We start from the raw sequence: 27,681 nt of genomic DNA, 5'->3' as shown, positions 1-27,681 counted from the left end.
CTACTATAAATATGTGAGTTACAGATTGATTTGTGGTTTTATGAATCGGAATCTGTCTGTAAGTAAAATGGATTCAAAACGATTTTTTTTCCAAACGCAGCCCTACATGATAATGTATTCATTTATTCTAAACATTTAACACCAAACATTCAATGTTTATTTTTAAATACATTAATAATAATGATGAAAAATATATTATTAATAATAATGTATTTGTTTGTCCCAACCAGGTTTTCCCATGCATACAAGTGGTGGGCTTAAAGTCCAATACGCAAAAAGGAATAATTTGCCTGAGGAAGTGCAGATGAACAAACGTTGCTGCTCTTTTCCTGCTTCCGTTGTTGAGGCGGCTGCAAAAAAAAAGCCGTTAGGAGGGAGGGAAAAAAAAAAACTTAGAAGAGACAATGTAAGTGACCGAAATTTATTTGATGAGCTTTTTCTTGACATTTTGATCTCTCCGTTAGATTAATTGTAACAGAATGGGATACACATTCGTTTACACATTGTTTGAACTATATATTGTGATGCTGTATACAAACAAAACAAAACTAAGTCAAATGCGACATAGTTTATGCTAAATTCAAATAACATCCTACTGCACTTTTTAGTGTATAATACAGACATACAGTACCTGTTGATTAATCAATTATCGACTCCAGGATTTTTTGTTGTGTATCCTTGTCATTTTCTTCAATGCAGGCTAAGTGTCAGGATTGCTTACATTTTCTTCTACAACCTGTTCCAATTCTGCGGACACACATGGATACTAACAAACACAGTGGTCAGGTTTCTCACCTTCGGACAAGGTTAGCTTAAAAGTGCTAAGATTCGAAGCGATGCAAATTTGTGTTGCCCGCAGTAGAACTTTTTTTTTTTTTTTTTGCAGATGCCCTAGCGGACACATTTCACTCGGTCGGTTTCGTAATGAGCCTCTGTCAGCTGTTCTCCGTCTTGGAGATTTTCCATATCATCGACCATATCGAAAAAGCCAAACTGCTCCCACGCCTCATCCAAGTAAAAGCAATCATATCGGTGCTGATGTGGTCTGACGAGACCTGATCGTTGATTTGATCTGACGACATATGAATGTTGACATTTTGTCTAGGTTTTAGAGAAGAACCTCCTCTTGATGATGCTCATCTGGCTAGAAGAGGTTCAGAGCAAACCCGTTGTGTGCGTGCAACTCTTCTGCTGGAACATTTTGGACTTGCTGAGGTTCACGCTCGCATAATATGAATGAACATAGGCTTCAAAGGCATCTACAATTAACATGGAGCCATCTGGTTTTGGGCGCAGGTACCTCAATGAAGTTATGTGCGTGATGGATGCTCCCTCCGCTGTCATGCTGTGGGCCCGTTACACTCTGTGGATCCCCATATACATTTTGTCTGTTGCCACAGAAGGTGACCCCATCACTGATTTCACCATGAAAACTTATAATTTGGTGGATCGGATGCACCAGAAAAAAAAAAATCTCAAAATTGACCACACGGCTACTTGGTTTTAAAATAGTTTTAGAGAGAAATTTCGCAAGGTTGTGTTTTAGGCGGATTTATACTTTGATCAGCTCAAAGACCCGCCTTGAAAAAACAACAGGCAAACTACCATTCGTAGCGATTCCAGTTTTAGTTTCATTCACTCGTCTTGAAGATGCCGTGGTTCTCCAATGGAGTTACATACACCCCTAAGGGGTAGGTAAATGAGAGTTTAGCAGCAACTCCAATTTAGTGCGTTTTTTAATGCCATGACGGAACAATACCATTTTTTCTTTTTGAATTAAGAGCAAATGAATTAGAACATGAAGCAACATACTGGTAAATTGTGTTATAGTTAAAACATTGGATGCACATTATCATTAGTGGTGCAATTTTCTGGCAAACAAACCAGAAATAAAATAGACGATGTTCTGGAGTTGTTGAGGTTCCTGGTGGCCAGTATCCAGCATGCTTTTGAGATTTCTCTCTCCAGCATATCTGATTCAAATGGTCAGGGCAGTTATCCAGCTCCTGTTGTACAGAGCTTGCTATTGAGCTGGTCATTTGAAATAGGCGTGTCGGAGAGAGAAACAAAAACATTTAGGTTACTGAACCACTAGGACAGGGAGTCAACAGACACGGATGGAAGTCTTTTATTTCCTGTCCCAAGAAAATATTTCAAAGGCCTATTTATTAAAAAAAAAAAAAAAAAAGGTTGAGAACCACATCTGTCAACCCCCCCATGAAACATGAACGAGTCAAATTTGAAAGATTCCCAACTAAAGATCATTTATGTTCCAACAGGGGTCACAATATGGCACGTGAAGCAGTACATAGAGGAGGAAGCATCGCACGTGGGGAATGCAACAGCTTTTGTGCCTGTTCACCGTCCAGTTGTCCTGGTTGTCTCACTGGCTCTCCTCGCGTTGGGTAAGACATAACTTAAAAGGTTTTTTAAGAAATTTTTAATGGTAAAAATACATATTTTTTGCCACCTAAGAGCTCAAGTAATACTTTGATGTGTACAAGGAGCTTTGACAGAGTCGCAACGAGAATCTCTTTTGAAACAATTAGGGGTGAAAAGAGTCTTTGAGTAATTTGAATACCTAGGATTAAAAAAAATAATAAATTCTTAACCCAGATACCCGCATATTAGAGTACATATAATATAAATAGTATTAGATAGAATATACACTATAATAAACATTCAGAAAAAATGTCAAGTCAGTCGTTACAACAATTTCATGGTAATAAAACACGCCAAAAGTGCGAGAACGCCAACTTCAAATTAAAGCTTTATTTACCAAATAATATATGAACACGAATGCCAATGGTATGATTTTGTTTTGAAGTTGTTCCCGGCAGAGTGTTGCAGCTTAAGTTTAGTTGTGTCACTGTTGTTCTGAAATCTCATATAATTGCTAATTTATATGACAAAACGATTCCTGCATGGATTTCCTGTACAAGTAAAGGTAAAACCATAAACTTTTATTTCTAGTTTGAAATAAGATCAAAATCTCAAGTGTGAAGAATGCTGGCAGAAGACATAAAAAAGAACCCATTGTTTTTGTCAGTTAATTTATGAATTTGATAATATTTGGGGTTAATCTGTATTCGTAAATCTGACTCTAAAAGACTCATCAGCTGTCAACCTCACTGCAAAATACACAAAATACTTGATAGCTGCTTCTCAAACTCTGCACGCAGATTCAAATGCTGCATTCGAGGGAAGTCTGTTTTATCGCATTCAAATTGACCTCAAAGACGGCAGACAGTGCTTAATTGATTTTTGTGAAATCGGACGGTTTTTTTTTCGTTTTTGCATCTCGGACCTCAAAGGGGTGTTCGAGTGCACTTTTTCCAGTCGGAATTCGGAAACATTCGTCTTCCCAGCGTTCTCAAATGTAGCAAATGACAAGCGTAAAACACTGAAAAGATGTTTGACAAATGAAAAAGGCTATTGTTTATTAAAAAAAAAAAGACCCAACACTGGCTTTGTTTTTCCTCTAAAGGTAAGGGAAGCAGAAATATACATGACAAATAGCGTCAGATAATGAGCGAAAAAGGCACGTATATTCATTCAATGTTGCAGTTACGAGTAAAGCCTGAAGATGCCGCCTTTTTGCCATAATCTCGTAACTTCATTCATGAAATCAAAGAAAATAGTGCTTTTGTTTTCCCAGGAGCTTCGCTCACAGTGTGGCAATCGCTGGAGGAGAGACAACATCAATTGGAGAGGTGGGCCAAGAAGATGAAGAAAAAATGACGATGATTGACGACGATTATAAAAAAATATATAATAATAATAAATACCACGTGGTTCATAATGAATGTCGACTTGCCTCGACATCACACCACGGTCGTTTGTTTATTCCGTGTCCTTGGAATCCACCTTAAGGTTAACTTAAGTGATAAATGCTAAAAACAGCTTGTCTGATTACCAGCCATATGCTCTCGTCCAAACTGATTTCTTCTTGAACTCAGGGGAACACCGCAGGGCCAAGAGAGCCGCTGAAAGGAAAACAATGGCCATCTTAGATTCATAATGAAAAAAATATAATAACATTTTTGACATTTTCCCACCTCGAGCTGTTTCGACTGTTGTCGTTGACAGACTTTGTTCGGGTCCCTCCACAACACTGAGAAGCCATTCTATGAACTACCACACGCATACACACTTGAAGTCAACTCCACATGTGAAGTCGGCGGGATGGGAGGGATTGCTGGCGGTAATGACCTTGAGCGACTGGCAGTTCCAGGGTTCTTTGTCAAGAAGCGGGGGCAAGCTGCGGGGCAGTGCCAGCAGGCATCGCGGCAGGGCGCCCTCCGTTAGCGATTCGGTGCCGTACAGGGCATGCGCCAGGGCGGCGGGCTTGGATGTCGGGCCCCACGGGAACCAAAGCGCCCTGATACCAAGCAGGAGGGGCATGGAGAGGTCGCACCAGGAAACGACGGCCGCGGCAAAGACTTGGAACAGGAAGTCTGTGGCCTGCAGAAAAAAAAAAAAAGATAGTGAGTCTATTATTATTATTTAAGTACATTCTCCAGTTTTTATGGTTTACGCTTCTTGGTAGAATACCAGTCAAAAATGCTGAAAAAAAGTGTCACAGACCCGCGGAAAACTATCTAAATATCAAGTGTAGAGTTTTGTCATTATGACGAATATTGACATCTGCCATTTTAGGAATCTAATGGTCGATGATAGATAACTTTAAAAAAGTGTTAACTTTGGGTCATTATTTATTTAAACATTTATTTTAACATTCAATATAAGAGATTCTGCTGAACCGAAGAACACTGCACTCTTTGCTTGGAATTAAAAGAAAGATAAGTAAAAGGTGGTCATTTTTGAAATTTTGTAGAACTTGATTTGCTATAGAAAACTAAGGAGCTATTTACTTGTTAAAGTTTTCAAAGGATACGTTGATAACCCTGGGAACTCGCTGAACTTTTTCTCTGCCGCTATCAAGTGGTCAAAAGCTGAAGCTCATTTGTACATCAAATTTTGGCTTGCTAAAACAAGGCGCAAAAAAAAAAAAAAAAAAAATCGACGTAGCAACGGCATGTAACATGAAAAGAAATACCATGTCTCAATCTCCCAAATAGTAAGACATCCGACACACCAATTTGATGCTTCCACATGTGACCTCTCTAGCACCGTAGGCTACATTCCGGATGAGGCCCATCAACTCCAGCAGCCACTCCATTCGCTTAGAAACACCTGCAAACAAAAAAATAGAATTTACAGCTTAAAGTTCCTCGTTATCCTTAAAAACAAAAACAAAAAATGCAACCTGTATTGACACTGGCAGCCAGGCGAGACTGGTAGAACGTCTGCAGAAGGATCCAGCCCACCCGGTGGCTTGGCCAACCACACAGCACGCTGGCAATGACATCATTGAGAGCCAGGAGGGGAATCCTGCCCCGGGAGGCCAGGTAAGCCAAGATGAAGCAGGTTTTCTCCATTTGAGTCTTAAAAAAAAAAAAAAAAGTCATAACATTAGGGACTTAAGTAGACTTAGTAGACTTGAGTAAAATAGGCACGACTGGCCATAATTCTCTTCCGTAGAACTCTTTCTGGATGTGGGTGCATCCAAAGCTTTCTTTGAGAGTGGAAAAATATTAGGAACACCTCTAACTGGGACTTGTACCTTGTTGACAGCTGCGATGCGGTCAATTTCCGTATCAGACATCTCAGACAAGCATTCGATGACTCCCACATATAAATCCACTTCACTATCCTAAAGCAGAGAAGCATTAATTTAATATTTGCAAAGTGGCTTTTTAAAAGTAACACATCAGATTCGGTACCTTTATCTGATTGGGCAGGAGGTTGAAAATCTTTTCAGTGGCGGAACACAGGAGAGTCCAGCACCCGCTGGGCGGGTCGGGTGCCGCCATGGCCTGGGAAAGGCCCCGCAGCAGGGAGCGGCGCAGCGAGAGACTCTGGGGTCCGAGGTCGTCCTGGAAGGTCTGCAGGCCGAGATTGTCCACGAAGAACTGGAGCTTGTCTTCAGGGACGTGTTTCATCCATGTGGAGAGGTTCTCATACAAGAATGATCTTGTGAGGTACTAAATGATAAATACAATAGTAATCATGTAAAATGATAAACACTGTTAAACCCATTTGTGTCAACTCCACTTCATGTTTTGGACCATGCACCTATGAACTTACACTGAGACTGTACACAAGAGGCGAGGACAGCCAGGACTCCAGAAAGAGCGAAGCACTCTGGGAATACTGAGCTTGGGCTGCAGCCAACGCTATACATTGATGCTGAACCTCTTCACCTGGTCACAAGGAAAAAATAAAAATAGTATCTAGTGACTGATTAGCAAGAGAGTTCGTGTCAACGGTTACCAAAGCTGAGTCTCATCAGAGGGGACAGAATGGCGCTCCAGTTGACGGGCGGGTACTGGACAGTGGTTCCGACTGAGGCCAGAGCCGTCAGTGCAGTTTTGACCACATTTGGATGTGTAAACTCAGGACCTGCAATTACAGAATAGCTAGTATTTTTGTTTATAATAAAATCACATGCAAAATAAAACACACACACACACGTTTAAACATACTGTACAAACGTGTATGATGGAAGGCAGCATAGCAGTCAAATCTTTAAATCATTACAAATACCATGTCATTAAACATACAACCAAATGAGCAAACCTTTCTTTCCCGCCTCTGTGAGCAAGTCCACAACAGCCCTGATGATACTTTTCTCGGCAAGGTAACTAAAATCCTGAGGCACTGAGTGGACGACAATAAAAGCATTGTCACGTGTGCATTATGATACTCTTGTAACTCTCGTGAATGCGCTCTGTTTTATTTGTACCTACCTGCTGTGTGACTGTGACTGGTGAACATGTGGGACAAATGCAAGTGACCCAGCAGGCAGGCGCAGTTGGACTGCAAGCCGATCGCTCCGGAGAAGTTTACAATCTGAGACGCAGAATTAGAAAGGGTGGGCCAAAAAAGTAGATGCTGTACGCACGTGTTAATGTATATTGAAAGGAGAGGGAGAGAGAGAGAGAAAGGAAAGAAGGGTGACAGGGAGAGAGAGAGAAAGAAAGAAAGAAAGAAAGAAAGAAAGAAAGAAAGAAAGAAGGAAAGAAGGAAAGAAGGAAGAAGGAAATAATTAAAGGAAAAAAGCTGGAAGTAAGCAAATGTAAAATGGGATGACAGTAGGTCAGCACGGAAGCAAGGAAGGAAGGAAGGAAATGGGATGACAGTAGGTTAGCGTGGATTGAAGGAAGGAAGGAAGGAAGGAAGGAAGGAAGGAAATGGGATGACAGTAGGTTAGCATGGATGGAAGGAAGGAAGGAAGGAAGCAAAGGAAGGAAGAGAAGAAGGGAGGAAGAAAAAAAGAAGGAAACTTGGCAGGAAGCAAATACAGTATGAGGGAGGCGGGAAGGACAGTATGTCGGTATGAAAGCAAAGAAGGAAGGGAGGAAGGAATGAGGGAAAAGAAACGTCAGGTGCTATGAAAGGGAGATAAGAATGAAAGAATAATGAAGGAAAGACAGCTGTACAGTATAAAAAGAAAGATGCATGTAAAGGAGGCTGGAAATCAGCTAGGAAATCAGTCGGATGTCGTTACCTGTGAGATGGCCCGAATGACCTCGTTAAGTCGGCTCTGCTGATTGGAGGAAAGCTCTAGTTCGCTCTTGAGCTGCAATACAGAAACAAACACGTCTTTGTCTGACGAATCCAAAGAAATGCAAATGGACTTGGCGTGAAAATAAAGCCGTTTCACCTGAATGAGGTAACTCTCGGATCCCACTAACGCCACCAGACCGTTAACTGCAGCCAGGCGCTGCATGGTGGGACAACCCTAGAGAAATACACTCAGCAAGATGGAGCACCAGTTTGACAACCCCCAGAAAAAAAAAAAAAAGTAAATACCACACCTCTGCCAGCAAAATCTTGATCCAAGCGGCCAGCAGACGAGGTTGAAGGTCCTCTGCTTTGCCGTGGCCGCACAGAGAGAGGCCATGGACTGCCAAGCCCAGAGCCATGGAGAATCCTGGAGTCTGAACATTAGAAAAACGTCAAAAGTCAGCGTCTCAGATGTTGCCGCGGCAACGCATCGCATGTATGAAAGGTACGGTGAAGAATAGGACAAATGAAAGGAAAGAAAATGTGAGATAAAAAACTTGGAAGCTGAAGAAGAAAGAAGTCATGAAAGATAGTAAGGAAGGAAAAAAGCAAGAAAAGGGAAGGAATAAAACAAAGAGTGAAAAAGTGTGGAAGGATGCAAGAATGAGCAGAAGAAAACAAAGACATCAAACATAGGAAGTAAGGACGTAGGAAGGACTATTGAAGCAAATAAGGATGAAAAATAAGAATGAATGAGAAGAAAACATGAAGGAATAAATGCAACTTTTTTCAATTCCGATCCAATTTGGATTTTGACCTGCTGGCTCTCCTCCGTCAAGGTGCGCAGGGTTTCCATGACCACGTCCGCCTTCCCGGAATCGATGACGCTTCCTCTGAAGGCCGAGACGCTGATGCATGCCACAGAGTACGCTAAAACCTGCACGTGAGGATTGTAATGCTCGATTTACGCTGCATGCTTCAAATGACAAATCCGATTATTGCTAACGGTATCATAAAGAGTTTTTCCAAAAATATTGATTATTTTGAGAAATTAAGGCCCCATTGGTTCACTGTACTAATATAGACAATCAATAGACAAAAATTCTTCCTTATCTTAGTCACAATCCTTCGATTGCCTTGAACTGATTCATTTTGGGCAGGCAGCCATTACCAGACATTCAACGTTGGTCCCTGTTCTATTTATTAAAACAATCAAGTCTTTATATGGGCTTTAAATAAAGTAAAGAACAAAAGCACTAAAAACGCAAATTGAAAATTTCACCAAGTGGTCGTGTTCGAATTTGTCAACTAATTACAATAACCGACAAATAATAAATATATTTTTTTGCGTATTTTTTTTATTAGAATAAACTCAAGGTCAGTTCATTCTTAACCTTATTATGTGTGTCGCAACAAAATAAAACTAAAAGGAATGAAGGAAAGACTTAGCTTTGAAAGTTAGATCAGTCTCAGTGTGCTCCATTCTAATACCTGTATTATTGGCCTATGACATGCACATATAATTGATCTTATTTACAGATATCTTTTGTTTTTGACTAAAACCTGGGAGTTTTGGTCTACTAAAATTAACTATGACTTGACTAAAACCTTTTGTGTTATCCTTGCCAAAAATTTGAAAACGGTTTGAGTTTTCGTTGACTAAAATTTGACCAAAACTGAGTTTTCGTCAAATAAAACTAGACAAAAACTATCAAGGTAAAAATGACAAAAACTAAGCATTTCATTCAAAAGACTAAGACTAAAACTAAATCTAAAATGCTTGCCAAGACAACGCTACCTCCTGCATCATTCGCCCGTGTGCACCGCTGTCCTGCAGGGAGCTCAGAAGTTTGTCCAATGTCATTTTGACATGTTCGTGTTGGTGCGTCTGCTCACTGCCGCAGAGAGCTGAGAGCACCAGAGCCAGACCCAACATGCAGCCGGTACTGTAGAAGGCAACAAAAGGGAAAAAAATTAGCGCAGTCGGGTCCATTTTACGATACCCAGATGGCGCACTAACTTGTATTCCGCATTTGCGTCGAAAGTGCAAGTTTCCAGATCCAAGAGAGCATTGACGAGAAGATCAGCGTCCTTCTGTGGTGAGACGTCACTGGAGAGCAGGTGGAAAACACACTGTCACTAACGGATAGTTTGTTTAGATCAAAAACGTATCAAATGCGTTTTAGCTCATTGGCCACATGGAGGAAAATCTAACTTATAAAATATATATATATATATATATATATATATATATATATATATATGTCTTTAATATGTATATATACACATTGTGTATAAGTGAAATAATATACGTTATTGTCAATATAACATTTTTCTTTAAACTGCATGAAATTGATGAAAGTTTTCTTTGATCTTTTCTTCATTTGTTAAAAAAAAAGCCTATTTGGTATACCGCATAATAAGATGAACTAAAAATACATATATAAATAAATAAATTAAATAAATACATATGAAACAGTTGAAGGAAAATACCCCAATCAAAATATGTGGTTGTTTAACTTCTTTTCAAGTAGGCCTACAGTGAAGTGCAAATTAAACAAAAGTGTTGCTGTAGTGTCTCATTGATAGTGCTGTATACTAATTGCTGAGCAGTAAATAAAGTAAATAAGAAAATTAATATTTTTAATACGCATCCAACAGGGTCCAAAGCTGAATGTCTAGTAATGGGGAACCCCGCCCACTCTAAAACTCTTTGGGACGGTCGAAGAATTTTACCTGTGCTGTGCATTAGCATGACAAAGCTAGATGCTAATGTTAACATGAATGCCAGTATAGTCTTCCACTTTCTGTCACTGATGCAATAAGCAAGCTATTTTGCACAAGCGTGGCATCTGGTGACATGCGCTTGTAAGTTGTAGTGCTAATCTGGGCGTAGCTCGTCGATTGGTAGTGGACAACGGACTAATGGGTTTGGTCGTATTTATTATTTTTTAATGCTTCACAAAATGATCTTGCAGGCCTGAGTAAACCTTTTTGCTGGTTGGATCCTGCCGCGTGCCATACATTTGACACCACTAGTTTAGGTTATTCCACATCATTCCAAATGGAAATGCAAAACTCCAGGATCTGATGGCTACAGGACAATTTCATAACTTGTAACACAAACTACAGGCTCTACCTGAGGCGCTGCTGATGTAAAGCGGACAGCACCATGCCGAGAGCCAGGCCGGAGTGGAACTGAATGGCTTGAGAATCGTCGGCGGTGGGCGACCCGGGCAAGCCGCCCCGGAGCGCAGACAAGACCTGGTTCAGGCTGTCTTGATGCCACAGGACCAACACAGGCACCAGCAGGGAGAGCGCCAGGCTGGCGCAGGAGCGTGCGATGGCACTCGCAGTGTTCTCCCCTGAATAGGAACGCTAAGAAGGAGGAAGACCAAATATGATGAGCAGATTTAAAAAGTCTACACACCCCTGTTTCAAATGGCAGGTTTTTGCTATATGAAAAATGAGATCAACATACAGTTCAAATCAAAAGCATAGAAACAGGAAATTCATCCTAATAATCCTTGATAATTCACAGCTGTGAAACTAAAGTCCTTCCAGATCATAAAGAATCATAATGAAGGAAAATCTATTCCAAGTAATAAAATCCAATAAAATCATGGTATGTACAGTATTTTCCGCACTAAAAGCCTTATTTTTTTTTTTTTTAAAGCTGATGGTGCGCCTTATAATCAAGTGCACCTTATATATGGATCAATATTGGGATTGGGATTCGTAGATGGGGAACGAACTGATAAAGTAAGCTTTACCTGTTTCTTTTGTGTGTTTACAGTTGAACAAAGTTGGTCATATTGACATTGAGTTATTATGCTATTGAGAGTTTAGAGTTATTATTTGAGTTATTATTGTTATTACTTTTATATTGTGATTGAAATCGTTTTAAAATATGTCATTAATTGAGGCTGCGCCTTATAATCCGGTGCGCCTTATATATGGGAACGTTTTTAAATATGTCATTAATTGAGGGTGCGCCTTATAATCCGGTGCGCCTTATAGTGCGGAAAATGCGGTATTTATATAACCGTAGCTGGATGGACTGTAACTGTACAGAAATCCAATCTTTCACATGCTACCTCCTATGTGTACATTGTCATAGCACACAATATTTTTTGACCTTGAAAGATCTGTCAAAATGTTCAAAATTGTCTGGCACTCGCGGGGTTGCCTTTTTGGATAAAACCTGGCACTGAAAAAGTTAACAATCGTCCTGTTTATACTCTCAACAGTTTTGTTTTTTTTTCCTCCCCTCCTCTTAGCTCTCCTAAAAACCTGATGTTTTTTTTTTTTTTTTTCCCTAACACTAACTGCTATTTGTAACGATTCATAATTCCTTGCAACTTGTCCTAATGCCCGTTTCAGCTGCAGAAATACAGGGAAGGAACATTCCCTTTTAAAAATCATGGCCAAAAGTTTAACCCTGGTTTTATTTGACCATAACACAACCTTGCAACTTGTCCTAATGCCCGTTTCAGCTGCAGAAATACAGGGAAGGAACATTCCTTTTTAAAAACGATAGCCAAAAGCTTAACCCTGGTTTTATTTGACCATAGCACAGATTCCAAAATGTGTTTAGGAGATTATTTTTATGTCATCCTAAAGTTTGCTACAATCATCACGTTGTTGGCGTGGATGACGCAAGTTCATCATTATATTTTTTTGGCCACAACAATTGCACAAGTGACCTAAGAGAAAACTTGTTAATCCACTCACACTGTACGTAAAATGACACAACTTACATGCAGGTACCACGGAAACACTTGTCCTTTTGCCTTGTAGCTGCTGCTGATGATACTGAGCATGGTTTCAAGCACCATTGCTAACCAGCTGCTCGTGGGCACAAACTCCGGTCCAGCCTGAAAGCATGAAAGCCATCCTCGAATCGAAAGCTATTTTCACGCAACCCTGTCTTGAAAACAGATACACGGCGTCATACTCGGAGGCCGGAGTCGTTATCGGCAGGCAGGTTGCGCTCATATTTAGCCAGGATGGCAGCCAGGGCACTCAAAGCCAGTACGGAGTTTCCCTGAACAACGGGGCTATCCCTGAAAAACACATGACACATATAGTACACATCAGCCTCTAAAAAGTAGCAATAATTCTTCAAAAACGCTTTCACTCACTTTGTTGCATCTTTGATGGTATCTGTTAAGTGATCTCTGGCCCTGAGAACAGAGAGATGATTTATCATTGACAATTATACCATGCGAAAATCAGAGTTAAGATCACCATAGCCAGGCGCAGTGCTGGTTGTACTGCAGTTCTTCAAGGTTCTCTTGGGCTTTTCTGCGTTGAATTTCTAGTTCAGCACGTCGACCCTGAACACAAAAAAAAAGTGAATCAACTCCGGCGCTACCATATCCTGTCGAATATTTTATGAAAAAACTGCATACAAGGGATATGTCAGTTGGGCTGATACAGTATTTGGGATTTTAACGTGTTTGTTATTATTTTTTTGTCTGATGGCTGATGAATCAATGTAAAACTCTCTTCACTTCAGGAAACTATTTGTTTAAAATTCAGTGACATTTATAAGAGATTCTACTGACTGTGAGACTGAAATTTGATCATTCCTCATTTTTTTTCACTTAAAGCTTAAGGACATCCTGATGTTTGTTCAAATTTGACAAAAATAATTCACAATTGTTGCTGAGATTAGCTTGACATTTTTTTTTTCTAATGTGTAAAGTAAAAATGGAGGATCTGGATTATGAAAAAAAGTTACTGGAGGTTTTTTTTTTTTTTTTTTACTCAATTTACTTGTTTCTATCCGAGATGCAGTTAACTATGGTGTCCTGCTGGGTCGCAGGAAGTTAAAGATGTTTCTAAAAATTAGCAGTTGGTATTTTTATAGATTTATTCAATTTTTATTTTGAAAGTCAATCATTTGCCTTTTACTCTGTAAATATCAGTTATGTACGTTATGACTACTCCCTGAAAAATATATCGGTTTATCTCTTGGTGTACATAAATGAATCTTTCCTAAAAACGCATTTGTAAACAAGATATCAGAAGAACCCACCTCGAGGACTGCGTGGAAAGTGCGATTCATGAAACCGCGCCACGCCTGAGGCAGGAGCAGCGCACGGTGCCATTCAGATGGCTGAATGTTCACCTGAAGATGAAAAAAAAAAAAAAATGAAAAGCTTGTTTCCCGTGTCAAAGAGCAACAAAGAAGAGTTGTATGCGAGTACTTCGTGAATGAGGGCAGTCATGGTTTGCTGATAGCTACGGCCGCGGCTGATGAGGAAACGCTGTATGGGTCGGCCCTCGCGATCCGTCTGCAGCGGGAGCTCATAGCAAAGCAACAGGCCGGCTGCAACACACAAGAAAAATATTTGAGAAGTATTTGCCTCACAGTTCAAGATTCACATCTCAAATCCAGCAAAACGCTCACCTGCTAGCCCTGGCTTGAGCCCCGGCTGCTTGTTCTTCTCGTAGGACTTCAGCATGAAAGCCGGGATCCCCGCCATGGTTTTACCCTGGTCAGAACGAAGGCTGCCTCCCCGCAAGGCGGAAAAATACACGCCCCTCGGCATCTGGCTCATCTCCTGCTTGACCAGCGATGTCAGGAAAAGCTCCGCAGCTGCACAGTAGAGCACGTGATAGTTCAGTCGTTTTTCATTGAGACTGTCTTGATCTGATCTTGATATCGGATATTGTCCATATCAGCCAAAAATCTGAATCGGATTACATCGGTTAGGGACAGAGTGATTATTGGGCATTTTGATATCGCAGCTGCCTTTGAAAAGTCCGATAGCCGATAATATGTCAATTTGAAACTGGGTTGACTTTAAAACAAGCATATGTTAAAGCTTTAATATTTCTGTTATTTTAAAGTTCTGAAGAATTTTACAAGAGCAAACTAAAAGGAGCTTGTTTAAGTTTTCATTTATTTTTTTAAGACACAATGAATACCCTGGTAGCTCGCTGAATTTTTTTTCTGGAATTTTACAATTACAATTCATTCACACAATCACAGTTTTCACATTATAGAAAAAAGAAAATTATAGAAAAAGAAAAGGACAAAAATCAACATTATATACAAAATTGAAAAGTTGTTCAGGTAATATTCGCTTCATAACATTTCAACAGTTTTAAGAGTTGAAGTTTGTATTTTGTATTTTTACACTCATATTTGACCTTTTACTGAAAATGAATATTGGCTCCGGTTATTGGTCCTTTTGACTAATAATAATCCCTGAAAAAAAATATGTAACAAGGGGGTAGCACTAGATAAGTTGAGAACTTCTTTCTACTCCTTCGAACATTTTACTGGACTTATTTTACATTCTACATTAACACGATTATACAAGCAATTCATTCAAGGCACCACATTAATATATCGTTTTTTTGTCCCGTCCTATTGGGTCCCAACATAGACTCTCAGTGTACTTGAATTTATATTTTGCATTAAAAAAAAAAAAAAAAAATTGTTGGTATTGACTACATGAGGGGCTATTTCTGAGGATTTTTTATGTTGAATATACAGTCATTTACTCAAGTACAGGAATTTTTTGTTTAAGGTTGAATATGAAACCTAAATGTTTGGAATAAAGAGGTCATATTTTCTCATACCTTCTGTCACAATTGTTCTATGTTAACAGTGTCTCTTGATCATGTTTCTTCTAACATTTCATATTAATAAAAGCATGTATTATTTCTACTGATATCACATTGGATCTGTATCAGTATCAGAGAGTATTTGAGGTTCTTATAATGGTATTGGAAGTCAACAAGTTTTTAATCATGCATCAGTAGTGTAAGTGTACATCAAAAATATGAATTTATTTTGAAAATGATTCAAGTCGGACAGTGACTTCATTCACCTGGTAGAGCAGACGAAGGGGTGAGCGTCAGCAACTTTACATATGATGAACCCATGACTCTCAGGTCTTTCTCTCCCTCCTTTTCTGCCTGTTCTTCGTCCTCAGGTAGCTTCACAGCAGGCCTGGCCTATGACAGTGAACAGTGATATGAAGAAATGTGCCTCCAGCTTTAGCTACTTTCTGTGACTTGAAAAAAAAATCTTAAACAGACTTACTGCCTCAGGAAGATGATTAATTGTGTGAACCTCTTCCGGGTAGTCTGCCAAGGTCTGAAAACCACAGCAAACTACCTCTGGATCCTGTGCCCCCCCCCCCCCCCCCCCCCAAAAAAAAAAAAAAAGAAAATAATGATAACATAAGATAGGGTCAAAGAGGCACATGTCACAAGATCAGATTGTGCTGGTGTGTTTTGTACACAGACCTTGCTGAGAGCATAATTCCAGAGAAAGCTGACTGCTTCTTCCTTTAGTTTCTATAAAAAAAGAATGACAAAATATATTTAAAAAACTGCATATATTGTATGTATATATCAAGCATACGGTATTCATCTGCTTTATGATGGGCCTTCGGGTACTTAAAATACAGCAGAACTTTTTTTTCAATATTTTTATACATCCCCATAATAAAGCTAAAGAAAATGGAAAGATATACAGTAAACTGGTTTTACAAAGTAAATCCAAAAGTTTTTGTTTGTCTCGTTAAACAAATGTTTGGAAATGATATGCGAATATAGCTCTCACTTTCTTCCCACCATCTCCGTTGAGCACTGTTATAACTGAAGTGCCAAATTTTGGCTTTCAACAGGAAAAACAATAAAAAATCAATATCAAAATCACTGATTTTTACAGTGAACAAATGGTCAAGATAATGCTTTTTTGTGGTTGATGTTTCTTGGCATTGATCACTAAAGGAGTCACCTCATACTCATCAGACTTGACGGCGAGTTGGGGAACCAGAGCCAGAAGTTGAGACACGGCCTTGACCATCAGCGGACGAGAGTCACACCTCAGTTCCGGTCCCAGATTTCTCCATGTCGACACAATGTCCACTACCTGCAATATATATTGAAATTCAAAAAGCATGTGACTGCTTTACTTTTGGGAAAAAAAACAACAACACATAAACAGACAAAGAAATAGTATAAAAAGCAATAAAATCGTCTGATAATGTACTGAAGTTAATTTGTGTTCATTCATTTATGTACTTCATTTATAGTTTAAGGCCCAGGTGGAAAAAAAAAAAAATCAACATAAAGGTGAGATTCAGGCACTCCACCACTAGACGGCAGCACTGAACTCCATAACAAAGTGTGAATGCACAGAAACTAGTAGTACAGAATTACAGTATTTTGTACGTTTGTCTTACCAAATTGCATCACTTGTGCAAGTGAGATAAGAAATTTCTTCAAATAGAAAAATGATTTTCAAAAAAGAGCTTTAAGCTGGCATTGCCACTTGTAGTTGTGTTTTTTTCTAAAATGAGACAAAACTAAAATAATTAATTGTATTTACCCAAACAATGTTTTTGTCTTACAAGCGTCTGCTAGCTTAATATTAATACATAATACGATACGCCATGGACATGCTAATGACACTAGCATCGCTAAAGAAGCCCTAAACCCCGTCATTGCCAGGATTTTGATTGCAAAAGTTGAGTTGCCAAAACAAAGTTGAGTAGATATAAAGAAACAGAATATATTCAAAAGTCGAAATATGATTGTATAGCTATATGAACTGTTTCATGGCCAACCTCTGCACGGCACAGCTCATGTAGTCCTTGCAGGGCGAGAACTGCAGGGGTCACCTGGTCAGGTCTGGTGCACTGCTTCAAGGTCAACACAATGGCAGCTAACATGTCACTTCCATGCTGGTAAGGCCTGGTACACAAAATCAACAACACACAAAGGCCAATTACCTTTAACTTATTCAGTACCAACCTATTTTAGACCCCACTCAAGCCCAACACAAAAAATAAATAAATAAAAATGTAAACATAGATATAAATATCTGGTATTGAATTTATGGACTCCCCCACCAAACAAAAAAAGTATAAAAACGTTTTGGAAAGTGAATGAGTTTTAACCAGTACTAAATGCCCATACATAGACCACTGGGATAGGCACCAGCGAGCCTGCAATCCTAGTGAGGATAAGTGGCTCTGGAAAATGGATGGATGAATGAATAAGTTTTAATAATATTTGTATTGTATGTAATATATATTTGGGGATTAACTTAAATATTACTCAAAATCTGTCATAAACACACTAGTGAAATATTCTCAATACATCATTGACACTACTGAAATTTGTTTCACTCATCCACTACTAAAATGCTCATGAACGTCACATGACCAAACTCAGAAAACACATGAGCCATGATTGGTCATGACCTGAGCCCAAAGCAGCTGTGATCTCATTTTCAGTCAAACAAGTGGCAAAATGGCTGCATGACAATACCTTGTTTAAACTGATGGGTCCACACACATTATATAAACTGTAAATATTATTATTATTATTTTAACTAAACAAACAACTGAAACACACACACTACAGATACAAATACCACACACACAGTAGTGAAAAGTGTACGTTAGTGTTTTATATGAGCATATTTTGTGACGCGAAAGCATTTCGGCACTGTGTATAAGCATTTCAGTAGTGTGTGCGCACAATAATCAATGATGGCCTCTGAGCACATGTTAGTGATCACCTCTCCCGGCAGATATCTCGAAGACAGGCCGCTCGGGCCAGCACTTGCTCCCACTGGGTATCCTTCCCCATAACCACCCTGTTGTCCGGCTGAGCCAGCAGACGCTGCAACTCGGGGTAAACGCGGTCCTGTTGCAAAATACAACCCCAAAAAAAAAGATCAATACGATGAGAGCGTGATATCAACGGTTGGTATTTATCGAATTGACAAACCTGTTTCTTCCAAAGAGCAGTAGTGAGCCTCATGGCCACTGCTTTGAGTTTGAGGTTGCTCCCGAGCATGCTGAGAGTCTGCAAGACCATGGGCACGCATAGCTGCAACACAAAAAAAAAAAAACTTGCTAAGCAGTGACTGCTATTATCACCAGTTTTTTTTTGTACCTGTCGATACCTTGTGAGTCCCAAGGTTTGGCAAACAGTCGAGCACTGCTTGAGTCAGGCATGGATCTTTTTCTTTGCCCAGCTTGAACAACAGCACCGAAAGAAGAGATGGGACCTACAACGCAGAGGATATTATCAAGCTTCTTTTCACCCAAAAGCACATTTGACTCCAGAATGTCTTGATACAGTTTGGAGATTCTAAAAAGTACCTTTTAAAGATTTAAGACACATAGTGCCTAACCCAGAAATAACAGATCATATTTTCTTTCACTGGACTGCCTTTATAGTCTTCCATCATTTTTTCTTTTCTTTTTTAAAAGAAATAATTTAACTAAATCGTTTTCACAAAATCTTTTTTTTTTTTTTTTTTTAATTACAATGGTACCAACAATTTTCTGCAGACATGAGATGCTGGGCTAGACTGAGGAGAACAATCCAATTTGTCAACAGGCTTCTTCCACTACATAAATGCCCGGTGCAAGTGGCGCTGTGGGAGCAATTAGAACAGCAGGGGAATCCTCTTAACGAGCAGCCTTGGCACTGTGTGTTATTTCACATCATTGTCTGGGGCTGGAGTGACTCACATTGCAGTCCCACAGGCTCAGGGGGAAGTCTGTCAGCAGCAGAAAGCCCACAGCTGAATGCAGCCAGTTTTGTTGTATTTTTTATTTTTTTGGGGTCAAGTTTATCATAAAAAATGTGCATAAATGTCATTTGAGTAGCCAGTGGAGAGCTGCAAAGACTGGAATCAGAGTTTGACATTGATTCGCATTTATTCAATAGGCCAGAGAATTTCAAATGCAGTAAAAACTGAACAACCGGTGCTGCATGAAAAGCAGAGGTGGGATTAAGTCACATATATGGGTAAGTTTCATGTTCAAATCAAATAGCTTCAGATACCTCCAGTCAAGTCATTACTCTGCTTACCTAAGTGATCAGCGCGTCAAGACATAATCACACTTTAACCACTATCTGTTTCTCCTGTTAGCTAGCTGTGCCTACACGTTGACTATCACAGTTTATTTTTAACAGTCCCAAAGCTCTCTGTAGAGACTTAAGGTTTATTATTTACCTTCTTAATTTAACACGTAACCAAAACAAAGCTTAGTGACAGTTTAAGCAGCTATCAATGAGCTAAATTGAGGTGCTAACCTAGCTTACCTTTGTGTGTGATGAATGAAGTTAGTCTCTTGGAGACTTTTTATTCTTCTTATTATTATTAGTCAGCCTCTTTTCAATAATTATTTTAGAAAGGGTTTGTTGATCAATATTACAAATAGATTCTAGAATGAATTGGGATCAAAGGTCAAGTTTTTGAATTTTTCTAATATTATTTTATGCACATTTCTGGCTATGACAAAACAAAATGTTTATTGGTAAAGTTATGCTTGAATATGATACCTCTAATTTAATTCCTGGTATTCTATCGTCTTGTAGTATAAGGTGCCAAGGAACTATGTTAAAATGAGGGGTAAGAACTTCATTTATTTAAGCCACAGTCTTATCAAACAGAACAAAAAGGGATTTTAATTATTGCCATTCGCAAAAAGAATTGGTCTCAGTAGAATAACAAGGCTTTACTGTATTTCCCAAATTGTCCATCTTCCCAAATTTAATAAAGCTTGAGAAAAGTCTTTCACATTTTTTAGCTAACTAAGCTGAGCTAGCTAACAAGCCGTCCTAAAATTGATTCAAGCTGAACCATAAAGGTTCAAGTCTCAAATTCCTAACGCACATCACTAATAGTCACCTGGTGGGGGTCGGCCGCGGCAATGGCCCGTACGGCATCCAAAGCCAACCGGCAGACATCATTGTGACCCGTAAGGAGAAGGTGGGTAACGATTAGGACCAGGGAGTTTGGCAGGTGCTGGTTTGACGACAGAGCCGAGGTGAGCGAGAGGAACCAGTCGAGTGCCGCAGATGGATGATCGACCATTTGACGTAGCGTGGACACGGCCGCCCTCAGTTCGCTGAACCAGGGAGTGAGAAGATGTGCGTCTGCCAGACGAGACTGACAAGAAAAAGAACTTTTTCAACAAATGAATTTTTCTATTTGCAATTATTTTTTGGATGATTTTAATAAAATAAATTATATGAATTAAAAAAGTGACAAGGTTAAAAAGATTCAAACCTTATTTTAGTCATTTTCAGCAATAAAAACATAACATTTTGTCTATACTAAGTCTGATAACTAAATAATTTTCCAGGTAACTTATTATCTTCAAAACGTATTTTGTCACCTGCTGTTGGCTCAGGTAACCAATCACAGCTTGGTGACCCAGAAAACAAGTGAGCCGTGATTGGTCGTTAGCCTTGAGCAGACGTGATGTTACTTTCAATTAAGTATAAATGGAAAAAGAGGATTTAAAGGTATTGTGCTGTACATGAAACATTTATCAAATTAGAGACAAGATATTAACTTTTTTATGGCTAAAAAAAATGCTAAATAATTTTAGTATACCATTAAATAATAGGCTATAAGATGACTTGGGATACAGTATGTGATTTTCAAGGTACCTGTTGTCGTTCAGGGGTCTTCCTAGTGACAGTGTGGAGTACGCACTGAGCCATCTTCTGGTTGAGGTCGTGCGTGCGGCGCTCCGCAAGTGGCTCGGTGAGATCCGAGCAGGAAAGAAGCTGCAGCACGGGAAGAACCAGGACCGGACTCAACCACAGGGACAGCTCAGTGTCCTCGGGCACTAAAGCTAGCACTTGAAATTGAACAGAAGGTTGAGGAAATGAGCACAAAATACAATGCAAGGTTTTAAATGTAATTTTTGCCATTGTTTATATTTATTGATTTTTCTTTATTTTACCAAGACTGAGGAAGCTGCTCTGCTGTGCTGCAGGAGCCTCAAATAGAAGCAAGGCAATACCCATTAACATCTCATCTAAAGGCAGGTCCTACAAACAAATGCATTGTTAATAGTAGTAGCTTAGGTGCACAAACGATAACAAAGCACAAATTTGTGCTCGCTGACTTCTCGGCATGTCGGAATGAGCGCCGTCATCAAGCCGACAAGAGGTCGACAATCTCCGCCGAAGCCCAGGCAGCGCTGACAGGCGCAGAGCAGCTGAAGCAGGAGGTTCACTCTCTCGTTCCTCCAAAGTTCTTCATGCTTCTCCGATAGACTGGGAAGCATAGCACTGATGAACCAGTGCAACTCCAGCACCGACTCCACACAGTCCACCTGCCATTACAAATAATCTGCTGAAAAATATCAGCAGTTCTCAAATAGTGGACTGAGGACCCCTAGGGCAGTGCTTTTTAAATATATTTTGCAAAGGCCCTCCCAGGAAAAAGAAATCCTTTGGCGCCCCCCCACTCAGAGCCAAGACAATAACTAGGATTATAATTCATAAAAATTGTACAAGTATAGCTAAAACTGTAATATATTTAAAATGAACAAAAAAGACAACAACTATTAGCTACTTTAATCCTTATTTTATTGCAATTACATTTCCAATGGCAAAAACAAAGTCTTTTCCCTGGGGTCTTCAGCCCCCCAAACAAGTATAATTTAAAGCTGTGATGGCAACAGTACATTTTTCTTTTCAAACTAGAAAATGTGCAATTCCTGAAGAAATTGCATGTGAAAGTGAAAACGCTGCAGGGAGAAGCGTTGAATGGTGGAATGATGTGGAATGTTTGAGTGGCTTGAATGTGTATTCTGACTATTACAAGGTAGGAACGGTTTGAATTGGCCAAATAATGGAGAAGATACAAGGAAAAAACTGAAAAAGTGGAATTGTGGGAAAATGTTGAATTGTGGGAAGAGGAAAATGGATACACCCATGGAACGGCGGGAATCGTGGGAATCGATTAAAGTTGGGAGCGGTGTAAATGGGATGAGTAATGGCGAACAATGAAAGTTACAAAGGTTTGGTGACAACAGTGGGAATGAATGACAGTGACATTTTGCTCTTACTTACCGGCATGTGTGGCACTAGCTGGCAGAGGCACTGGAGAAGGCTTTCAGACGTCAAAGAGTTCTCATCGTGCTCCTTCTTCTGAGAGACAGAGGAACCGACAGCATTTGCGGGTAGCAGCGTCCGGAGGAGACCCTTTCGGAAGAGGCCATGCTCGGGTCGCCTCTCGGGTTCGCAGTAGAGGTAGCGCAGAAAGGGGGCCAGCATGGCGACGTAGGCGGGCTCATTTCTGGTTCATCACAGACATCACAGTCATCACTGCATGCAAGAACAGATTTTGAAAAAGATGTTCAAGATGCTTGCCTTTCAAAGGCCTGCTCAACAAAGTCGTCCGTTACGGCGAGAATGGCGGTCCAGCAGTCTGGACGGTTCTCCAGGGCTGTTATGTATGGGTGGGGACTATTCCTGTAAAAGGATAATACAGAACAGAACAGGAGAGGAATAGGAAGTTTGAAGAAGATGTAGTACTTTATTGTTTTAAATTACAGACGAAAAAAAAAGCATCATGTCATCTTTTTAATTTAATACTGAAGTGTGGAGCTGTTCATGTGTAGTAAACACTTCTGTCAAATTTGTAAATATGTCCGATGTACTAGTAGGCTAAATTCTAAAAACATAGTATTTGAGGAGGGGGTGCTTGGGGTAGGTGGGCCAATGCTAGTAGGGGTGCGAATGACCTCACAGAAAAGTCTTAGTTTTGCCATGTAAAGTGTATCTGCAATAAAATAAGGATTGATATGAATTTTTTCTTATTTCAGGCACTGTGAATGCACTTGTTATTTTTCTTCTGTTTTAGACTAACCTATAGCCTGTATAAAAACTGTAAAAAAGCATTTAACACTTGTTGAAAGTAGTTTTTTTCTCTTGTTAATGTTATAAAACATTTATTGCTAAAAAATTGAAGTACTGGTGCTTTTAAAGTCATGCGAATCTGCAAGCCCATCAAGTCCAGACTAAACACTTGCAGTCAAATCCAAGGTGAAGTCTTGAGGGTCAACCCACCCTCTCTCCCCACAGGGCCACTTAACTAATCTTTTGTCCCATCAATCCACACGGAAGGAAGTTCAGCGACCGACGCTGACTGACCTCTCTCTTCTTTACGCTCTTTTGCCCCCATTTCAGCACTCTAATAATCTTGATGACCATCTTAAAGCCTCCTCGGGTGGCCTGAGTCTCTCGATCATCATCGAGGTGGCAACTCTCACCAATCAGCTTCCTACGCCATTTTTGTGCTTCAGGAAGTGTTACAAGGAAACCCAATTCATTGTAGGGGGTGGGTTTCAGACTCACCTATTGTAGGTAACAACTTTTTTTTTTTTTTTAGATTTAGTTTATTTCACTTAATCTGCCAGGTATTATGAATGTGATTCTATTGCAGCCTCTAGTCTTATTCAGAAGAATCACTAAATTAAAGATTAAACTTATTAATCATGGAAGAGTGGCTTCATTTTAAAAAAATAATTTAAAGTAATTTTCTTAAGAAAACTTCAGGTGTATTTAACTTTTAAAAAACAAATTACATTTACGATAAGTATGAGACTCTCAGGCTTTATACTGGCCTTTTATGTCTAACACTATTTTATTGTCTTTAAAAGTTGAATATTTTAAGGCATAGAGGGTAAGGGAGATACTTTATGTATGTAGCCAATTTCAGCAGTTAACAGTTAATATTTTGTTTATACTGAATTTAATTAATAAATTATTTTTCATATAGATGGAAAGGGAAACTAAACTTATTTTTAGCATTAAAAACCAATCATGGCTCAGCTTGTGAACGTCAAACCCAAACTTATTTTTCATGTAGATGGAAAAGGAAACTAAACTTATTTTTAGCATTAAAAACCAATCATGGGTCAGCTTGTGAACCTCAAATCCAGAAGAAAAATGAGTCGTCAATTTCTTAACTGATTGAGTCACTGTTTGATCATCGCTTTCCAAAATAAAAGCAGGTGTTTGTAAATGTCTTATTTTGATTAAACACAAAAGATAATCAGTCTGCTTTCCAAAACTATTGCATGAATCAGACAATAATTATAGCTAAGTGGCTAAAATCAGAAGATTTGGACAATTTTACACCAATACCTCTGAATGAATATGATTAATACAGTGTTTGATTAATTTGATAATTATCTTTCGATTAGTCTAACAATTTGCCAACTATTCTTGCTGCTGATAATGGCTAAATAACTTTATCCCTTCAATATTCTGTATTAAATTAATTTGATAACTACATTTTTTTTTCCATTTTAGACAACTGACCTGATCCCATAAGGGCAGTTGAAGAGTGCGTCTCGGTCTCGGCGGTCCGCCTGCATCTGTAGCAACTTCCCCACGACTTTAATTAACCCTTGTACATTCCTGAAGATGGCTCGAGTCAAAATCAGCACAAATGAAGGATCCCGTGAGGCACGATTGAGGATCTGTACCGTGCAGAAGGCAGCAGGTTGAGGACGCTATTAAGGACATGATGCAGGTCGGCGTGACCTTGATCCACCAGCAGCACCATGGCGTCACAGCAGGCCGAACGCACAGGAGCGCAGTCACTGCAGCACTGCTCCCACAGGATCTTCAATGCAGAGCCCTAGCATAACAGCGACGTCAGCTGACACTGACAATCACAAAAAAAAAAAAAAAAAAAATCTAAAACAGGATTTTAAAGGAATTCACCTGTGTGGAAGACAGGTTGATTTGCCCAGTCTGGCCTTTCTCTTTCAGCACAGCAGCAACAAGCCTTCTCACCCCCTGAAAAACAAAAAAGTCAGGGGAATGCTATACTGGACACCACAACTCTACAACTATGATTTGGTTATTGTGGTAATAGACAGATAATCAGTCAGAAACAAGACTCGTTAACAGCCAGAATTCTCACGCATGTTGAGTTGTGTTTATCAACTGTATGATTATTGCTCTTGGTGAAGGCCTGGCCGCCGATGATTGAATCGGCTGATATATATATATGGTCGTGGGTCTTCTAGCAAGTAAAGGACTGAAAATATACTGCCAGGATAATGAAATGAAAGGCTCATAAAGCGGGGCAACTAAGTTCATCTCCAAACCTCAACCCAATAGAGAACATGTAATCTGAAGTTTCAAGCTTCCAAGCACCGAACAAGAAACTTAGATGAGACTAATTTGGATTGATATTTTACTATAATCTCAGATGGCCAATGAATCAAATTAAATTGGCATTTTAAAAATCAATAATTTGTTAACTAGATATATCGTAACACTGAGGTTTTGCTTTCACCATACCTACTGTTTTATACATTTTTTTAATGGCCTAAAGGTGTTTTTCATGCATATTTCTTACTCTTGAATTAATTATGTAGATAGCATAGGTTCGCAATAGTGCTGGGCAACAAATCGAATTAATTCGATTGGCCATTTAAAAATGGATGGTTTACAGGACGCATTTGCAATAGTCACTAACTATGCAATTTAAGCGGGTTACGACGACCTATAACTATTTTTTTTTACAAGCTAAGAATTATTACATAAAATAAAAAAAATTAAGAAATAAATAAAGGGGTATACATATGGTAAGAGTGAGTACCAACAAGTATCAGTATCATGCTGATACCTCATCTTATTCAAGGTTAGTATACTTGTACAAGACACTCTTGCAGCTGTTTTACATTCTACAACTACAAATGACAAATCAGAAGAATAGAAAATTGCCAACTTCATGAAAGACTATATTGGAATGGGTAGGCACAATTTCACATGCCGAGCCTCCGATATTGTTATCTCACCTTTTGCACATGATTTGGTTTTGAATAAATCTAATCATCTTTGAATAAATATTAATCATCCAGAATTACTTCAAAATTGAGATTTTTTAATGATATCATGCAGTTCTACTATAACAAATATCCAACCATAAAAATCTAAATTCCCTACTGTGTACACTCCTTCACAGCTCACCTGGGCTTGAATGATGGGGTTCTGGAAGTCAAGACGCACCTTCAAGGCCTCCATCGTGTCTATGAAAGCAGTAGAACTTGGTAAGGAACTCAATATTTTTCAGCGTGGTCACACGGGGGGGCTTGACCCTGCCTTCCCATTAAAAACAAGCATCAGGTGTCAGCCTGTGAAAGCCAAGTGATGCGGCCACCTGTCACCTCACACAAAGATTCAGAAGACGCCAGTGCTCGGAGGTATACAAGAGCGAGCCTTTTGAAAGACGATCCATGTCCTGCATCATCACATTATCAGCCCAAAGTCATGGCATAAATCATTCGTACATTATTCACATGTCAAGAAAGGCGGGCTAACGTCCGCTGGTCTCACCGCAACTCCAGGCGCTGACCCTTGGGCCTTATTGTACTGTAATTAGAAGCTGATATTTGTATCAGCAAAAATGCGGAATGCTTGACTTACAAGTAGCAACAGGAGTAGCAGTACACGTAAGCCGATATAACGGTTTAGCATTACTAGAAACACAGGCAACAAACCTAAACCTAGCACCCACCCAAACCCTATTCACCCACCCCCCTCCCCCCAAACTGTTATCTATGTGATAAGCCAGTGTGCTCTACTGTCCAACAGCAGCGCACCGGCCCTCTGGCTCTCACCACCAACCCGCTTGACAAGCGACATGAGCAGGTAAGTCTGCTGCAAAAAAAATACACCATACAGATCAGGACAGATTTTAAAAATTCGACAGGGTGCTCAAGAGTCATTCTGGTAGCAAGACACACAAAAAACCTAAGATTTTCCATTTTCAACTATACACAGTAAAAGTCTCTAAGCGTTTGTGTATCAATGCATTCGAGCGCTTTCTACTGCATATTTCCCGCACTCCTGAACAATATGGACCTGCAACTGCAAAGGTCTGCATTAGCGGCAGAAGGGAGGACAATGCTACAGCACTTGTTGAGCCAACAAAGCTTTAGAAAGGACACCAACGAGGCTTTGCTGTGAACACGTTAAACACAAAACATGAGAGTCTGAGAGGCCTTTCAGATGCCACAACGTGGTTGACCACAGGAAAATTGTTGGACCCGTCATTGCTGAATAAGGGCCAAATCATCTTCAGTCACTCGATTTAATTTAACAGCTTAGACCAGGGGTGTCCAAGCCTTCTCATTTGAGGGCCGCATACAGGAAAATGCTACGAGGCAAGGGTCACTTGCTTGGGTTAGTATACAGTATAAGCAAGCAAGTTTTATGTAGTTCCTATATAATTTTATAAACTGCGACATAACATTTTGTGAAAGGTGAAGAGGCAATTTTTCATAC

At 39.6% G+C, this 27,681-nt stretch overlaps 3 protein-coding genes across 4 annotated transcripts in view; 2 read left to right on the top strand and 1 right to left on the bottom strand.

Moving 5' to 3' along the window:
- The first annotated feature begins 318 nt into the window (after positions 1-318).
- hacd4 (3-hydroxyacyl-CoA dehydratase 4) lies at positions 319-3,780 on the top strand. The gene is made up of 7 exons (XM_088435070.1): positions 319-406; positions 700-806; positions 887-1,014; positions 1,106-1,215; positions 1,297-1,403; positions 2,280-2,405; positions 3,659-3,780. Coding segments are annotated over exons 1-7 (663 nt in total). The 5' UTR covers positions 319-404; the 3' UTR covers positions 3,742-3,780.
- Positions 3,411-27,681, bottom strand: part of focad (focadhesin) — a 24,923-nt gene continuing 652 nt past the window's right edge. Inside the window, exons 2-44 of one of the 2 annotated variants that reach the window (XM_088434896.1) lie at positions 26,365-26,423; positions 25,108-25,182; positions 24,867-25,021; positions 24,700-24,798; positions 22,744-22,845; positions 22,444-22,669; positions 21,492-21,701; positions 21,327-21,414; positions 21,028-21,221; positions 20,261-20,521; positions 18,521-18,625; positions 18,343-18,444; positions 18,131-18,258; positions 17,172-17,298; positions 16,340-16,474; positions 15,844-15,894; positions 15,638-15,721; positions 15,423-15,549; positions 13,991-14,179; positions 13,788-13,909; positions 13,616-13,708; positions 12,823-12,911; positions 12,717-12,758; positions 12,530-12,638; positions 12,333-12,449; positions 10,712-10,950; positions 9,593-9,682; positions 9,371-9,518; positions 8,390-8,509; positions 7,884-8,006; positions 7,730-7,807; positions 7,574-7,645; positions 6,813-6,915; positions 6,643-6,723; positions 6,337-6,465; positions 6,151-6,266; positions 5,787-6,047; positions 5,627-5,716; positions 5,270-5,447; positions 5,099-5,196; positions 4,213-4,464; positions 4,059-4,134; positions 3,411-3,986 (exon numbers count right to left, since the gene is read on the bottom strand). In XM_088434896.1, the coding sequence (XP_088291022.1) occupies positions 3,913-3,986; positions 4,059-4,134; positions 4,213-4,464; positions 5,099-5,196; positions 5,270-5,447; positions 5,627-5,716; positions 5,787-6,047; positions 6,151-6,266; positions 6,337-6,465; positions 6,643-6,723; positions 6,813-6,915; positions 7,574-7,645; positions 7,730-7,807; positions 7,884-8,006; positions 8,390-8,509; positions 9,371-9,518; positions 9,593-9,682; positions 10,712-10,950; positions 12,333-12,449; positions 12,530-12,638; positions 12,717-12,758; positions 12,823-12,911; positions 13,616-13,708; positions 13,788-13,909; positions 13,991-14,179; positions 15,423-15,549; positions 15,638-15,721; positions 15,844-15,894; positions 16,340-16,474; positions 17,172-17,298; positions 18,131-18,258; positions 18,343-18,444; positions 18,521-18,625; positions 20,261-20,521; positions 21,028-21,221; positions 21,327-21,414; positions 21,492-21,701; positions 22,444-22,669; positions 22,744-22,845; positions 24,700-24,798; positions 24,867-25,021; positions 25,108-25,182; positions 26,365-26,418 (5,412 nt within the window). In that variant the 5' untranslated portion in view covers positions 26,419-26,423 and the 3' untranslated portion in view covers positions 3,411-3,912. Of the gene's footprint in view, positions 3,987-4,058; positions 4,135-4,212; positions 4,465-5,098; positions 5,197-5,269; positions 5,448-5,626; positions 5,717-5,786; positions 6,048-6,150; positions 6,267-6,336; positions 6,466-6,642; positions 6,724-6,812; positions 6,916-7,573; positions 7,646-7,729; positions 7,808-7,883; positions 8,007-8,389; positions 8,510-9,370; positions 9,519-9,592; positions 9,683-10,711; positions 10,951-12,332; positions 12,450-12,529; positions 12,639-12,716; positions 12,759-12,822; positions 12,912-13,615; positions 13,709-13,787; positions 13,910-13,990; positions 14,180-15,422; positions 15,550-15,637; positions 15,722-15,843; positions 15,895-16,339; positions 16,475-17,171; positions 17,299-18,130; positions 18,259-18,342; positions 18,445-18,520; positions 18,626-20,260; positions 20,522-21,027; positions 21,222-21,326; positions 21,415-21,491; positions 21,702-22,443; positions 22,670-22,743; positions 22,846-24,699; positions 24,799-24,866; positions 25,022-25,107; positions 25,183-26,364; positions 26,568-27,681 lie in introns of those variants that run through there. The other variant, XM_088434904.1, reaches the window with a different exon arrangement.
- The window catches only part of mllt3 (MLLT3 super elongation complex subunit), a 26,280-nt gene continuing 22,148 nt past the window's right edge, over positions 23,550-27,681 (top strand). The window contains exons 1-3 of the mRNA XM_088434991.1: positions 23,550-23,739; positions 24,691-26,444; positions 26,989-27,045. The gene's annotated coding sequence lies outside the window, so the exon portion shown is untranslated. The remainder of the gene's footprint in view (positions 23,740-24,690; positions 26,445-26,988; positions 27,046-27,681) is intronic.

This window comes from Hippichthys cyanospilos, chromosome 1 (assembly GCF_059441005.1).
Source record: "Hippichthys cyanospilos isolate Australia breed blue-spotted pipefish chromosome 1, RoL_Hcya_1.0, whole genome shotgun sequence".
In the NCBI taxonomy this organism is placed as follows: Eukaryota; Metazoa; Chordata; class Actinopteri; order Syngnathiformes; family Syngnathidae; genus Hippichthys; species Hippichthys cyanospilos.
Note: the sequence above shows the minus strand (reverse complement) of the source record. Positions and strands in the feature narration are given on the sequence as shown.

Bases quoted from the DNA above. Each gene is read 5' to 3' on its own strand.
- hacd4 (XM_088435070.1), top strand. The intron at 1,015-1,105 runs GTAAAAGCAATC...CATTTTGTCTAG, and splicing joins TGCTCCCACGCCTCATCCAA to GTTTTAGAGAAGAACCTCCT. The intron at 1,404-2,279 runs GTGACCCCATCA...ATGTTCCAACAG, and splicing joins TTTGTCTGTTGCCACAGAAG to GGGTCACAATATGGCACGTG.